Below are 15,152 nucleotides of genomic sequence, written 5' to 3' on the forward strand. Positions count from 1 at the left end.
AGCAGGCGGCCGCAGCGGGGGGCGGTGACAAGAAGCCGCGGTGAAGTCGGACAGTTTCCCGACAGTTTCCAGCAGCCTTCAGTCCGTACAGGAAGTCACAGACACACTAACATCCTGCCTGGAATGATGTCAGTTCATTAAAAAAGTGATCAGACCTATATATCAGTTTGCTCTCTGTCTCCAGTTGCTTTAATTATGATAGATTAATTTATTAAAATGCTTTACAGGTGATCTGTAGTTTATGTTCATGGTTTATCCTCCATTTGACATGAATTCTCCTGTAAATCAGCATCATATCAGTTTGACCTGTCCCCTCAACTACACAGGCTGAATAAACTGTGCTTGACTATAAGGTTCATATTTTATACAAGACAACAGCTTTCATTAAAGATCAGTCAGATACAGTCAGGACTTCACATCTGATGTTATTTTAAGAATCCTCACATCCCACTGACCACAAGCCTCTGTGTTGCTAAATACTTCAATAATTAAACTATTTTTGTTCTTTCTGGATATTTATTTGGACTACGCACCAGGAGGGTTAGAGCGCAGTGGTAACTTTGAATGACAATAGACAAGAACAGACACCTAAAACACAGTTCTGCCAGTGCTTTTACACTCTCACAACTGTCATGTAATGATAAAATAATATGTAGATCATAAAATATATAACAATTAATTAAAAAACAATAACTATTAAAAAACAAATTAAAATGTAATAAAAATAAGATAATTTAAAAAAACACTTACAACAATAAAGCCAAAATCAAACTAATAAAAACAAAACTATAATAAAATGAAACTGAGGCGTTAAAAAAAGATTGTATATGTACACCAAACCACATGCATATGTGATTGCCCTCCCATCCCCACCCTGCTCTGTTTCCAATTGGCTAGTAAATTCACGGCCAACTAAGGTCAACTGACAACGACCATATAAGGAGTGCATCCAAGAGAAGGAGAGGGATATACCCAGAGAGACACAGAGACAGAGAAAGACAGAGTAAATTAGGAAATAATGGCATGCCCCTTCATTGAGGATCCTGTTGATGATGAGGCCCACATTGTGCAGTGGGCCTTCCAACCACCACCATCCCGAAGGGTCTTCCAGGACAGGACCAACCCATTGATACAGACAGAGTCCTATCTGTGGGAGAGATACTGGTTCAGCAGGCAAAGCATATGTATCTATGCAGTTTGCTGGAACCACACACTATAAAGGTCACATGCTGCAGCCAGTCTCTGACCACTGTGCAGTCAGTCTGTATTGCACTGAGGTTCTTTGCTAGCGGTACATTCCTGTATAGTGTTGGTGATGCTGAGAGACTTAATAAGGCAACTGTTTGCAGAGAGGTAAAAAGGGTGTATTTTCTGTTCATTTTTATTATTTCTAGCATCGCCATACATCATGCATAGGGCTTGAGATGATTACATTAACATATGGTTATCTTTTATATCTATGAATTAACCATGACACAAAGCAACCAAATTAAAATGGGACACACACCATTGTGGATTGTCTGTTCCTCATCCTATAGCACATTACATACATTAAAGGGGATTTTCCTTATTTTGATATAATAAGGGATAGAGCTTACAGTTGACTCCCAAATGATGAGAAACAGATAACTGATTCACTCTCACCTGCATTCACTTAATAGGTTTCCTCATCTCCACTGAATTGATGGATTTGCTAAATGTCATTTTCTACAATCGTGACCCACCAGGAGGCCACATCCGCCATTTTCTCTCCCTCTCTCTCTCTCTGGGTCTGTCGCAATATGCAATAAGTCGGTTAATTGCACGGTAAATCTAAAGGGAGACAGTAACTTTTCCGGCCGCGATTAATTGCCATATTCATGCGTGTTTGTTTTCCTCGTCTCTCTCCCCCAAAGAGACTGGACGACAAGAGCGTTCGCTGCCGTGCATCATCTGGCAGCCAGGTGAGTTGGTTCATTAGTGTAATGAACAGAGGGAAAGCTCTTGTCATCGAGGGTCTGTGTCTCTGTGGGGGAGGTGGGGCTATGGGCTACACACACACACACACACACACACACACACACACACACACACACAGTGCTACACACAGTCTTCGTGAGGGGGAGACGAGGCGGAGGGCAATTTTTGATAAGAGACTGAGAGTCCATTTTATTCGTTTTTGGTTGTTTGATTTTTGTTAATGGACTGAGAGTCTATTTTTTGGATTTACTCATTTGTATCTGTATTTTAGATTTTTACTTCAGAAAAGAGCTCTTAGAATAATACATAAAGTTGATTATCTCTAATCTACAAATCAGCTGTTTATAGCATCCTACACGGTAAAGTTTCTCAATATTGTTTATTTTAAATCACTGCAAATAATTTTTGAGTTGTGAACAAAAGCCTTCCTGTCTGTATAATTAAAGGTGTAATGTATTAATCATTAATTTATTTCCTTACTTTGGTATTGTTGATATTCTGGGTTATTCTTTGGTTGACATGCAAAAATAAGCCTGAGGCTTCAGCCTATTCCTTTTTCAGTTATTGACTTTGAGAAAATTTGTGAGAAAAAATCTTTGTTTCTCCAGATGTATGTAACTGAAACAAAAATTATTCAGTCATTCATATGATGTAAATTATACACATTTAAGTGACCAATCACACACAAAATTCAACTCAAATGGAAAATGTGAGCCAACGAAACCATCACTCTGACTATTTTTGCGGACTAGGGGTTTCCTGCCAGACACCTGAGCTATATTTAGGGGTGAAAGTAAGCCAGTACAGTCCGGTAGCCTACTGCGTACCACTTAAAGATTCAGGCCGCACTTTAGGCCAGAAAATAGATGTGCTAGCAATATATGCAGTTTTAAACACCACTTTGTCTGTTTAATTGCTTTAAACTCGTTCTGAATTGCTTCTGAACCGTCCGTGCTGTGTTTTGGTCCATGCTGGACGGAGCCTCCCTCTCTCCCCCAGCCTGACAATGTTACTTGAATAAAAGAAAATTAAAGATTAAAAAATATAAAATATGTGTATACAGTATGTATATATATATATATATATATATATATATACATATATGTACATATAGATAAAATATATATATAAAAACAGTATAAATTGAATTACTGTACACACAAGACTATTTACAATATATACACAGTATAATAAAGATATGGGATATTGCACAGTATGTAAATTGCACAGGGTCTTAGCAGCGATGATTTAAACAGGGTTTAAAAAGTGTTATGCAGCAGACATGACAGTGCTACATTAGCCTACATCAGATGTTGCTATAACACACACTTAAACACCTGTTCTGAGATACACAGTGTCGACCCACCCCGCTTGACTTCCAGGGTCTGGCCGACACTGTGTATCTCAGAACAGATGCTCAAGTGTGGGTGAGAGGAGCAGAGAGGATTGCAGAGGTCAGGCCAGGTGGGCCGACATTGTGTATCCCCGGACGGATGCTCAAGTGTGGGTGAGAGGAGCGGAGAGGACCAGCAATGGTAACGTAGGCCTAACCTGGGTTTGTAACTATAATCTAATTAGGCTACTATTACTAAGTAATTTCTCCTATTTTTGAAATTATAATGCGTTATATTATTCCGTTACTAAGCCTCCGCTCGGAAAATTAAACGGTTCTAAACTGCGGTCCTGAAACTGCAGCCTCGGGTATTGCAGCCTCCGCTCAGTAGGTGGCGCTGTGACAAAAATTAAACAGTCCTAAAACTGCGGTCCTGAAACTGCAGCCTCCATACTGCAGCTTTCCACTATTGCAAAAAAAGCCGTTTGCACCGGGGCAGGACAAACAATAAATTAAACCAACGAAATTCCACACATTCTTGTGGTTGGCTCAAATGCTGTCAGCGTGATTTAAATAGTAAATATTTAAATAGTTTATTGAGTTTATTGCGGATGTTGATCAATGTTTTTTGCAACGAAAAATAGGTAAACAGGAAAAGAGAAAAAGAAAAAAACGACATGCATGGTTTTAAACGTTCATTAGGGTTTCATACAGCACCCTAAACATTAAAACAAATACTTTGCTCTACACATTGTGAAGTGTTTCTAATTTCTTTCTACTCCATACAGGTACAGTAAAATATTGAAATGTTTTTATTTGTTTGGTTTTGGCTTTGCTTTTTAAAAATGCATAAAGCGAGGAGAGGTGAACAATATGAAGCAATGAAGGTTTTGGTAATAGTACCGGCAAGAATTTAAAACTACTTTCACCCCTGGATATATTATAAGGAAATCATCTTATTGTTCACATTGCATAGAAAACCTCTAGTGAATGAGTTACCTTGCTACTGCTGTCGGCTGGGGGAACAGTGTCACTGTCAGACAGCTCATCATAACTCTCAAACTCACTGGAGCTCCAGCCGTTGGAGCCACAGTGATCAGGTCTCTGGATGTCCTCATAGATGTCATCAACATCTGTACACAGAAGCCAACAGATGAACAACACTCACTGTGTAGTTTGCTATAATACAGCCAATAATTGTGTCTCTTAAGGTGCAGACACACCAAACTGACATAAGTGACGAAAGCCAACTGTTACGTCGTCTACGTCGCCTCATGTCGCCCTGTGTCCGTTGCATTTGAACACACTACAAAGACTACATCCAATGGCCAAGTAGCACGTACGTTCTGCGCCTGCATGAGAGGAAATAACGCAAAAAGGGAAACCAGAAGTCTGAGGAACGCATGAGATAAACAAAGTAACGTAGTGAGAGAGTGGTACATCCTGTCAGCCGAGGGGTTTCCTATCTGTGCAGCCGAGCACCGCAGCACCTCCACGGACTATTACATCCAGACGGTCCCGGTGTTTCCTCCGCAGGCTCCACTTCACTCAGCTGCCCGATAAACCCGCTGCTTCTTCCCACTTTAACCTGAATAACAAACCAGGGCTCGGTGCTCCGGTTGGATCCAAACGGAGAGCCGGGGCTAGCTGGGAAGCTAGCAGAGGCTAACTGGCTGTGCTTCCCTCCAGTCATGCTGCGGCTATTCAGGTTAAAGTGTGAAGAAGCAGCGGGTCTGTGGGGCAGCTGAGTGAAGTGGAGCCTGAGGAGGAAGCACCGGTTAGCCCCGGTTTCACTACAGGCAGATTCACTCGCTACAGGGGCGGGGAAATAAAACCTGAACAGCCAATCAGAGTGATCTCTCTCTCCGACAAGCTCCACTGCCAATTCAACATGCTCAATCGGCCGAAAAGCCGCTGACGCCGAAGTACCAACGGTGCGGGACACACCGCAAAAACTAGGGAGACAGACGCTCACCGACGGCCCGACTTTGACCGACGGCCAACCGCCAGCTTGGTGTGTCAGGGCCTTTAAGCCTCTATAATTTTAGTCAGTCTATTAAAAGTGTATAGTTCAGTGTTAAATTATGTATGGCAGTGTTAATTTCATTGATGAAAACTATGACGAAATATTTTCGCCAACGACCTTTTTTCCATGACGAAAACGAGATGACGAAGTGTTAAAAATAGATCTCGATTATAAAAAACTAAGACAAATTCTATGTTTCATTTTCATTGATGAGACGAGACTTAATAAAAATGTTAGTGGTGAACTATTGGACATTGAAAGCTGAGAGCGGTCGTGCTTGTAATTATCTTTAAATGCCACATGAGCAACAGGCTGGTAAACTCCAGTAGATAGCGCCACTAGCCAGTAAAAATTTGTTGAGCAAGTTGTGAGCTGTAATTCAGCAGTAAATAATCAGCCCTGTGCGTCCGGCTGTGGATGGTGGAGCTGCTGAATGGATTTGTGAAGTTAGGTAGTTGCATCGCCAGACTTCATAGCTGATCCCTGCAGGAATTCACTCAGTCCGGACTGGAGAGAGTTTATGGGTTGATGCTGTTTGACAGGTAGGTAGGAGGCTCAGTTATCTGTGAGTGTAGCTGTGCTGTAAGTAAATAGTATAAACTCAAATCAGTTTTCTCTGACAGAGATGAAAGTTTAGTTTTAATCATCAACTCTGTGAGAGGACACAGGTTTAAACCTCCAGACTAACATGTTGCAGATTAAGAAAGAATTCAGGTTTTAATTAAGTTAGTTTTCTGCTTGTTAACAGTGAGATGGATAAGTCAAAGTTTAGATTGAACCTGGGTACAAATCCTAGTTGTCTCAGATTAGTTATTTGTGGTGTCAAAGTTTTTGAGAGCATAAATAGAGAAATGTTGAGCTTTTAAAATGATGAACCATAAGTGTGTGCTCGTAATCACACCTTTATTTTGTCAAACACTGCGGGAGAAATGACAGTTTGTAAGTGTGCAGGAATTATTTGTAGTTGTAGAAAAAAACTGTCTTAAAAACTGTTTTTATCAGTCACCTTGATTCTAATTTCTGATAAATGAAGTAGTCTAACTGGATTGGTTTTAAGATAAAAAACAACAACAACAAAAAAACAAGAAAACATAATGACTTAAAGTTAACTAAAATGTTTTGAATTTTTGTCAGCTAAAACTAGACTAAAACTATGAAGGATAAAAATGACTAAAATGTGACTAAAACTAATAAGTATTTTCGTGTAAAGACTAAGACTAAATCTAAAATAGCTGTCAACATTAACACTGCTGTGTGGTGGTGGACGTGTTTCAAACTTATCAATCCTGTGTGGACGTGTGTCTTGTAAATAAACTATTAGGAGACTCACCTTCCACTGGGTGCTGGATGCTCTCAGCAGGCACATCATCATAGATGACCTCTGTGTCTCTGACCACACTGGCTGGGCTGCAGCTCCCCGTACTATTGGTCTGTGGACTGACTGAAGAGGACACCTCAGCCTCCGCAGTGTCCTGCTGTGGGCTGCAGCCATTTACTGCACTGCTGGACATGTCTTGATCATCCTCTCCTATCAGAGAAGGCTTGCCTACAAAACAGTGAAACCACTGGTTTAAGAAGCTCAGTGTTGAAGGGTTGTAGCAGTACTGTCTCTGTGAAAAACACATGAGCTTTACACCATATTGACTGTGGTGTGTACATCAGATTCAGTTTCCACTGGCTATTACTGATTTTAATAGTGGTAATAAATACAGTAAAACATGCACTTGAATGGTAATTTATGTATAATACTAGACAGTTTAATCAGCTTTACTTTCCTTTTTACAAGATGAAACATGGCCAGAGCCTCAGATATTGTGGTGGACAGATTTGGAACACTAGTTGTCAAGAGCTCTTTATCCTTTGAAAAATTTAAAAGGAAATTATCATTACATTTAATTCATGATGTCTAATTATCTCTTGACTTGTATTTAAATATATATTCCCCCCCTTAGTATTCTATGTGTTGTATTCTATGTATTTCTAAGTTTTTATTGAATTATTTAGATGATAGATAGATAGATAGATAGATAGATACTTTATTCATCCCGAAGGAAATTAAGGCATCCAGTAGCTTATTCAACAGCAACACAACACATCCTCACACAGGTGCAAGTGCAAAAAAAATGCAAAACTAAAAACACAGTAAAACACAATAAAAGGGCTAGATCACGCCCAAAAGTCCATTGCACTATTTGTCACAGACTGCTCAGTGTGCTTCCTATTGTCATTTATCTTTTGTTGTATTTTTCTGTATTATGTAAGTTTAGTTCTTTTGTCTGCTTTTCTCCCTTTTTTGTAATTGTATGTTTTTCTATTTAGGTTGATTGGAGATCTGTTTGTATATGCCTGTGGCTTCTTGCCCTCTCCTGAAACATTTCTCATTTTTTAGTTTTTATTATTTGGATTGTATGCAGTTTCATGGGTGTACAACAAAACTTTTGTGGAAACTGGAGCCCCAGAGTAAGCAGAAGCTAACTGTGAACTGTAAATGTATGCTCACAGACCCAGAGTGATGGGCAGGTTTCTTTCAAAATGTAATATATTAGATATTATTAGTTACCTTCATGTGAAAGTAATAAGTTAATTTACAATATTACTCTGTGTAGAGTAATAAGTTACTTATTACACTACTTTTGTGTTACTTTGACCAAAATGAGCTCAGAGGACCTAATGTTCATTTTTAATGGATGAGGGTCTGGTTGTTTCACAGCAGCTAATCAAAGCACAGAAGCTCTAGTTTATTACAGTTCATTTCAAATCCAGTGCTGCGCAGGTCTGATGTGGGTCTATGATATGAAACACAACAAACAAATATTGAGGTTAGCAGAATAAATGGAAGGGCGTGTGTGTCAGTCACTATGTGAAGCGCATATTAATCTTATGCATAAGAACTGGACTGTGTGCTGCTGTTGCTATGTAGTTGTAGGGGATGTGAATGGAAACACATCCAACATACTACCATCACCCAGATGTGCCAATCATTGTGACGAGGAAAAACGTACTGGAGGCCAGCTCCTTATTGCTGCTGCTTTCAGGCTGCCATAGGATACAAATACAGAACGGGACATGTTGTAGATGTTGCAGGTGTATTAAGGGAAACACACTGAACATGATAACACACAGTACAGCATGACCCAAATGTGCCGATCACCGGCACCCTTCTTGTAGCATATAATAACATGGCAACAAACAACAACCTTTGGATGACATTTTTTCTGGTGGCACACTGGTGGAAGTGGAGCGGTGTTGATCAGTGTGGATAACTGAAAAATTAAAACAATAAACAGTTTATTTCAGGTGGTAACACGATATATTACTGCATTACTGCTAAAACATAATATAATACTTTATTACTATATTTTATATTACTATACACCTTACTTTTGTAATGTGTTACCCCCAACACTGGAGAGCCACAGCTGTAATGAGTGGGACTTGGTTGCAACACAACTAGAGGAGCTTTCTGAATGAGAGGATGCCAGCACTTCACATACAGTCTGCAAACTCTCCATCACCAACCATCCACAGTTCCCTGCCTTACTGACTGCCATTGTCTTGTGGACCTCTTACGATGATAAACTGGCAAAGACAATTTGTCTACAAAGTATGTTTTTGGCTCTCATCACTATTGTTTAATGACTTATTCTCAAATACCCAAAGTTTCATGGGCTATGTTCACCTTATTGTATTTGCGTTAGCTGTTTGTAGCGGCAAACTAGGCTGGAATCACACATTCTACAGCCACTGGTCATAACCACAGCTTACAACATTTTATGTTGTGGTACGTAACTTTACTCTTTTGATGATATGTAGCTAAATACATTAGTAAAATAGAATATATCTCATTTCCAAATATTCTAGTAATGTAGCTTTTCACAGATCATGGGAGTGCATATCAATAGTTTCTGTGCCTAGTATTTCATATTTTATTTTCCGATGTCTAACTAGACAGTACATCACATACTCTTGATATGGGTGAAAACGACTCAATATTATGGTTGAAGATGGAATGGAATTTTTTTTACGCTGATCTGAGCTTGTGCCAAGACATATATTGGTATCTAGACTTTGCCTCCTGGCTGTTTCTTAGTCATACTAATTATTTTTTTCCCTGTTGTTGTTTTATCTGGTGATAAGCTCCCTGGAATGTGTAATTGGAATGTGTTTCGGTCCATAAGTCTTTGTTAAGCAGGGCCTTAAACTGGATTTTAGGTTTGAACTTAATATGCAGGATTTATCCTATAAGGTTGTGTTTTCAAAGTGGGCTGTAATGTCATGGTACAGTGTATGTACATTCGTATACTTTTGATGAAAAGGGCCCAGTTCATTTTATTTCATTGATCACCCTAAAACACCTGGATTATAACTGCTTTGTTCCACAGGAAGAGGATTCAGCTCATGGGCTGTTCTGATTAAAAGTGTGTTTTCAGGAACATGTCAGCATATGATATAAACAGTATACTGAGGCTACAGTATTAATACTTTTTTGAGTTTCTGGAGTGCACCAAATTAAGTTTGTGTTTAACAGAGCACCCAAGTCACTCAAAGGAGGCACAGCTGTCTTGCATGGGATTTCTTAAAAGATTTGAAATACTGATTCATTTTCTAGGAGGAGGTTCACTGACTTCAGGGACGATTACTAGTTTAAAATCATGACACAAGACACCTCGGAAGAGCAGGTTTCACATACACATGAAGGTGACCTGTCATGACTGGAATAATGCAATTAAACATAACTGCACAAACACAAGATCCCTACCTCTGTATTCCCACAAGTACTACTGCACAAATACACAGGATGCGCTCTGAATCGCATACTTTTTCTTTTTACCTTTAGTATGTAGTGCAGCTGCCCTAAAAAAGTACGAAATGTTTCCAACTTTGACCCTCTTGCTTATATATCCGTTACCACGGAGATAAACCAAACGCTACATACTGAGTTCACCAGAGACGGAGATCAACCCACAGAGCTCTGCTGTTGTCACTTTGCAACATATGTAGTTTAACTTTAAAGTTTTAACTGCATAGATTGTAGATTCTAACATACTGGCAACAATTAAATTACATCTGCACTTCTCCGTCTCTGATATTTTTATTATTATTTTATTAGAGATACACGATATTGGATTTTTTGCAGATATCCAACATGCTGCTATGTAACAACTCATTTGGCTGATAACCAATACTGATATCAATATATCCACTTTTTCCCCACCTAATTTTAGTGATCATCAAGTCTCCTTTGTAGTGGAATTAACATCATATTATGCATGCATACTCTTATTGAGATGGCCCACCAGTAGATGGAGACATGAAAGACAATACTTTTCAATGTATGTAATATTCATTCATTGTACAAATTAAGAAAAAGCATGTTGGCTGATTCTGATGTTAATTTTTAAAGCCAGTATCGGCTAATACCAATGGCGTGCCAATATTATCACGCATCCTTATCAGGAACTGATAGGGGGGTATGGAGCAGAGGACAGCTAATGCTAACAGCTTGGCGAAACTGGCTGCATTTCACTGTAGCAGGAAATTCCAATTTGGATAGTAATTACTGTTTAAATGGTACGTTGGCACTCCACTCCACATTTTTCAAATAAAAAGAAACCTCACTGAAATGCAGCATCTTACCTTTGCTACAAGCTAGCTACTACCAAAGCTAACACTTACAGGCATGTTGCGTACCTTTGTTTAATCGCAGCGTGAGCTCTGAAACCACACTGAGCCACTCCTTGGCTCGATGTGATGCCTGGGCCGTCCGAATGCAATCAAACACAGAAACATCCTCACTTTGGTGCGCATAAAGGCACAGATCAGGCCAGGCTCACAGCCCAGGACCCCAGGCTCGCAGCCTGAGCTCCGGCTCTGAGCTGGATGTAGAGACCAGATGAAGCCTGTCAGATACTGATGTTCCTCTTATTTCTTACCTTCATAAATACTGCTCGCTTTCCAGAAACTCTCTGACTCTCCAGTCACTCCCAGATCAGAGGAGGTGGAACGTCTGCAACAAGCATTTCAATCTAGAGGTCAGTAGGTCAAAGAACTTCTCATATTTATAACAAGACATACTCTATCAGTTTCTAAGGTGTTTTCTCTCCCATTTTGAAGATGAAACTTCTGAACAGATAACACCCTGAAGTTGGCTGCCAAAAAAAGAAATGTAACTGAAAGTCCACTTGCTTATATGATGATGGCACATTGGTCACTTTGTAACAGGTGGTTGGTTGTAAGAGGCAGATTGTATTCCACAGAAGCACTGTGTGTCTGAAATTACGTACTTTCATTAATACACTTCAGTGTAGTACACTTTGTACACTACGTACTTCTTGTGTGGTGCACTAATTTCTAGTGCTGCACTGACTAACAATATTCCTAGTGGATCAATAGTTGTCATTTAGGGCCATTAGTCAACTAGTCGCCCGCATGTTTACGATATTAATTTGATTATTAAATTATATATTTTGGGCAGGGCAACACAATGGTTTGAGTTTAAGTTCTGAGAAAGAATAGTATAAGTAACACTGTTAACACTGTGCTACATTAGAGAAATACTAAACCATACTGAACCTTAATTAATATAGGCCTATACTATATCTACAAATGCATGTCAGAAACTGAGCGAGCCGCCTGTTAATTACACTGTTAGGAGAGCGGTAATGAATGTGCTAAGTGGCTAATGGGCATGTAGCTACTTCCATGTTTCAGATGCTACATCATGGTTGTAGTCAACGAATGATGGGTAAATGTTTGCCTGCAGAGTTAACATATCACCTTAGGTTCATCCTTCACCTTCTCAAAATGATCCCACACTTTGGATTTCCTGCCCACTGGGTTATTAACTAGCTTGTGGCGAAATTGCAAACAGACAGTGGAGCATTATCACCAACATTTGAACGTTATCTCCACCCACACATAACCAAACTTATGCCACAACCTTGATGCTGACTAAGATGTGCTACCATAGCTAGGAGCAAGTTAGCCAGCTAGCAAATGATTAGTTAGCTAGGAAGCTAACATTAGTACTCTGATTATTGCTTGCGGTACCAAATCATTACAGACTGAACAAACGTTACTGACGGCTTCTACTGGACAACAGTGTTGGTAGTAAGTGCAAAAACATGTATAATTAACAGGCTCCTTGTTGTCTCCAGCTGCCATGTAAAAAGTTGAGAAGTTTGTGATGTAGCGGAAGCCATCTGTTGAGGTCCATCATTCCACACTCAACTTTTGAGCCATTTTGACCAGTAGTACACTGCATTTTCCCATACTATGGAGTATGTACACACTTAGTGCACTTGTACACTCAAAATATTAAGTGTTGCGTGCAGTAGGATGCAATTTGAGATGCACTGACAGTCTACATTCTTTGCTGAACACCATGCAATGGAGTTGAAAGCTCTGGAATAAAGCTAGTAAGTGGACCTTGAGTAAACTTACTTACTTTTTTCATTTCTTGTCTGTCTTCTTCTTCTTCTTTTTTTTCTTTTTTTTTCTTTTTTTTTTTTTTTGTCAAACTACTGTTTCCGAGGGTCTGAAATTAAGTTTCACGCTCAGCTGGAGCCTTACATTTAAAATGAAACACCAGTTCAGTGGAAATCCCACATATAAAGGTGAATCAATCAGAGACCTGTGTAAATAAAAAATGGGACAGACAGGGAACTTTGCCACCCACAACATGACGTTTGTGGTAACAAGCAAATTCTGTGTGGAGTCCTGTCACATGACTAGAAAGTATGGGATGAAATTAAGTCTATTGTTTTCACCCTGTGTGTATATACATAATGGGCTCTAGTTTCGCAGACCAGGCGCGGCGGAGGCGCAGCGCACCTGCGCTTCGCCAACTGGGTGTGGCCAGGCGGATTTTGAAAGTTTGGCACACAGTGCGCCCTGGCGCAGCTACTCCTCTTTCCCACCTCCGTCCTACCTGCGCAAGTCGGAAAGAGGGAGGAGAGAAGGCGTGGAGTGGGTTTTACACACATCACACCAATCAAATGAGCCCCTCTCCTCACCCTTAAATGCGCCACGCGAAGGCGTAATGAGAGTTTACTCAATTCGCAGCGTTAGACGGCCAAACTTCTGCCAGGAGGAAACTGATGTTTTGGTCCAGGAGGTCCAAGCTCACAGTGTCCGAATATACGGACCCGCGAGCAGACCTCCACGGGCTGATGATGCAAAGGCAGCCTGGGAGGAGGTCACCACAATTGTAAATCAATGTTGAGTTTCTCTCGTGTGTGCACGCTCTCTCTTTCTCTCTCGCAGTCTCACTCTGTTTCTTTTCTTTTGGCTTTTCTAAGATGACAGATGCTGAATATATACTCCCTATCTGATGCTGTGGCTGTTTGTGGTTGGCTGAGAGGGATGTGAACTCATTAGTTTGCAGCTGTGTTAATCAAATCAGGTTGGGTTTCCATTACGCGTGCCAAACGTGCCAAACAGTGCCAATCCCCTTTGATCTGACATCAGATGTGACGGGACAGTCGATATAGAGATACATTTATGTGCTGATTGCAGATAGTTGCATTGAATAGTGTTTTTTTTGGGTATTTATTGCATCGTTAATGTGCCTGACATTCTGGAAACCTGCCTGTGAGGTTTTGGTGACGTGTGCGCACTGTCCGCCGGTCAGCCAAACTTCTGTCACTGCGCCAAGCTGGATCTGTCGACACCTCCCCCTGCTGCGCCGCCACACCCATCTCAGCGCATCTCGGTCCGCCAAACTACCAAACTGAGCGCGCCTCGGGTTGCGCTGCTCGAAACTAGCTCTGCGCGGGGTTCGCCATCCTGCGCTGCGCCGGGAAACTAGAGCCCAAAGTGTTGTAAAAAATAGGGAATATCTGTCTGAGAATATCTAAAGTTTAGCTGGCATGAGGTTCTGTTGGCTGTGAAAAACTGACAGGTATCAGAACTATGTGCTCAGACTGCATGATACCACTTCATCTTGAATACTGCACATGGCACTGACTTTATGTGATCTTTTCTGTTTAAATTTGCAGAGCTAATTCCAGTGGTAGGTGGCACAGTAGTGCAGGGGTTAGCATTATCGCCTCATAGCAAGAGGGTTCCTTGTTCAAACATGAGGTGTGCGGAATTTGCATGTTCTCCCTGTGTAAGAGTGGGTTTACTATGGGTGCTCCAGCCTCCTCCCATAGTACAAAGATTTGCAGGCTGGGTTAATTGGTTATTCTAACTTGGCTGTAGGTGTGAATGTGAGTGTGATTGGTTGTCTGTCTCTACGTGTCAGCCCTGTCATCATCTGGCAGCCTGTCCAGGGTGTACCCCACCTCTCACCCAATGTCAGCTGGGATAGGCTCCAGCCCCCCAGTGACCCGTAGGATAAGGGGTTATGGAAAATGAACAATCATTTCAGTGGTGATGTTGGTCAGTTTTGATGCCGGGTTCGGACAACACTTGGGCCTCTAGTTTCGCAGACGGGGTGAGGCGGAGGTGCAGCTGACATTCTGGAAAGCTGCCTGTGAGGTTTTGGTGATGTGTGCGCACTGTCCGCCCAGGGGCGAAAATCCCATTTCATAGTTGGGGGGGACAATAAACAGTAAAATTTTAGAGAATAATTCCAGGGGGAGACAAGGAAAAAAAGTTGTAGCCTGTCTTTTATACAACATCTTTTACCGCAATTTGACGCTTTAATCTTTTCTCTATCTCTCCAACAGGCAGGCATAGGACCTTTCTTAGCACTGGCTGAGTCCACCTGCACATGTCCAGATTTAAAACAAAATGACTGAAATCAAATTAACATGTACACATCGACAACAGTCAGGTGCGCCGTGCTGTCCAAGGTGCTGAGTGTGTCTGGAGCAGAGCAGGTCTCTG

General features: G+C 40.9%; 1 protein-coding gene across 3 annotated transcripts in view; it reads right to left on the reverse strand.

Moving 5' to 3' along the window:
* LOC117257927 (rho guanine nucleotide exchange factor 10-like protein) overlaps positions 1-15,152 on the reverse strand; it is a 180,135-nt gene that overhangs the window by 117,660 nt on the left and 47,323 nt on the right. For all 3 annotated transcript variants that reach the window (XM_078170385.1, XM_078170384.1, XM_033628344.2), the window contains exons 5-8: positions 11,252-11,325; positions 8,516-8,581; positions 6,649-6,864; positions 4,292-4,425 (exon numbers count right to left, since the gene is read on the reverse strand). In XM_078170385.1, the coding sequence (XP_078026511.1) occupies positions 4,292-4,425; positions 6,649-6,864; positions 8,516-8,581; positions 11,252-11,325 (490 nt within the window). The remainder of the gene's footprint in view (positions 1-4,291; positions 4,426-6,648; positions 6,865-8,515; positions 8,582-11,251; positions 11,326-15,152) is intronic.

The sequence above is a fragment of the Epinephelus lanceolatus genome, chromosome 8, assembly GCF_041903045.1.
Source record: "Epinephelus lanceolatus isolate andai-2023 chromosome 8, ASM4190304v1, whole genome shotgun sequence".
In the NCBI taxonomy this organism is placed as follows: Eukaryota; Metazoa; Chordata; class Actinopteri; order Perciformes; family Serranidae; genus Epinephelus; species Epinephelus lanceolatus.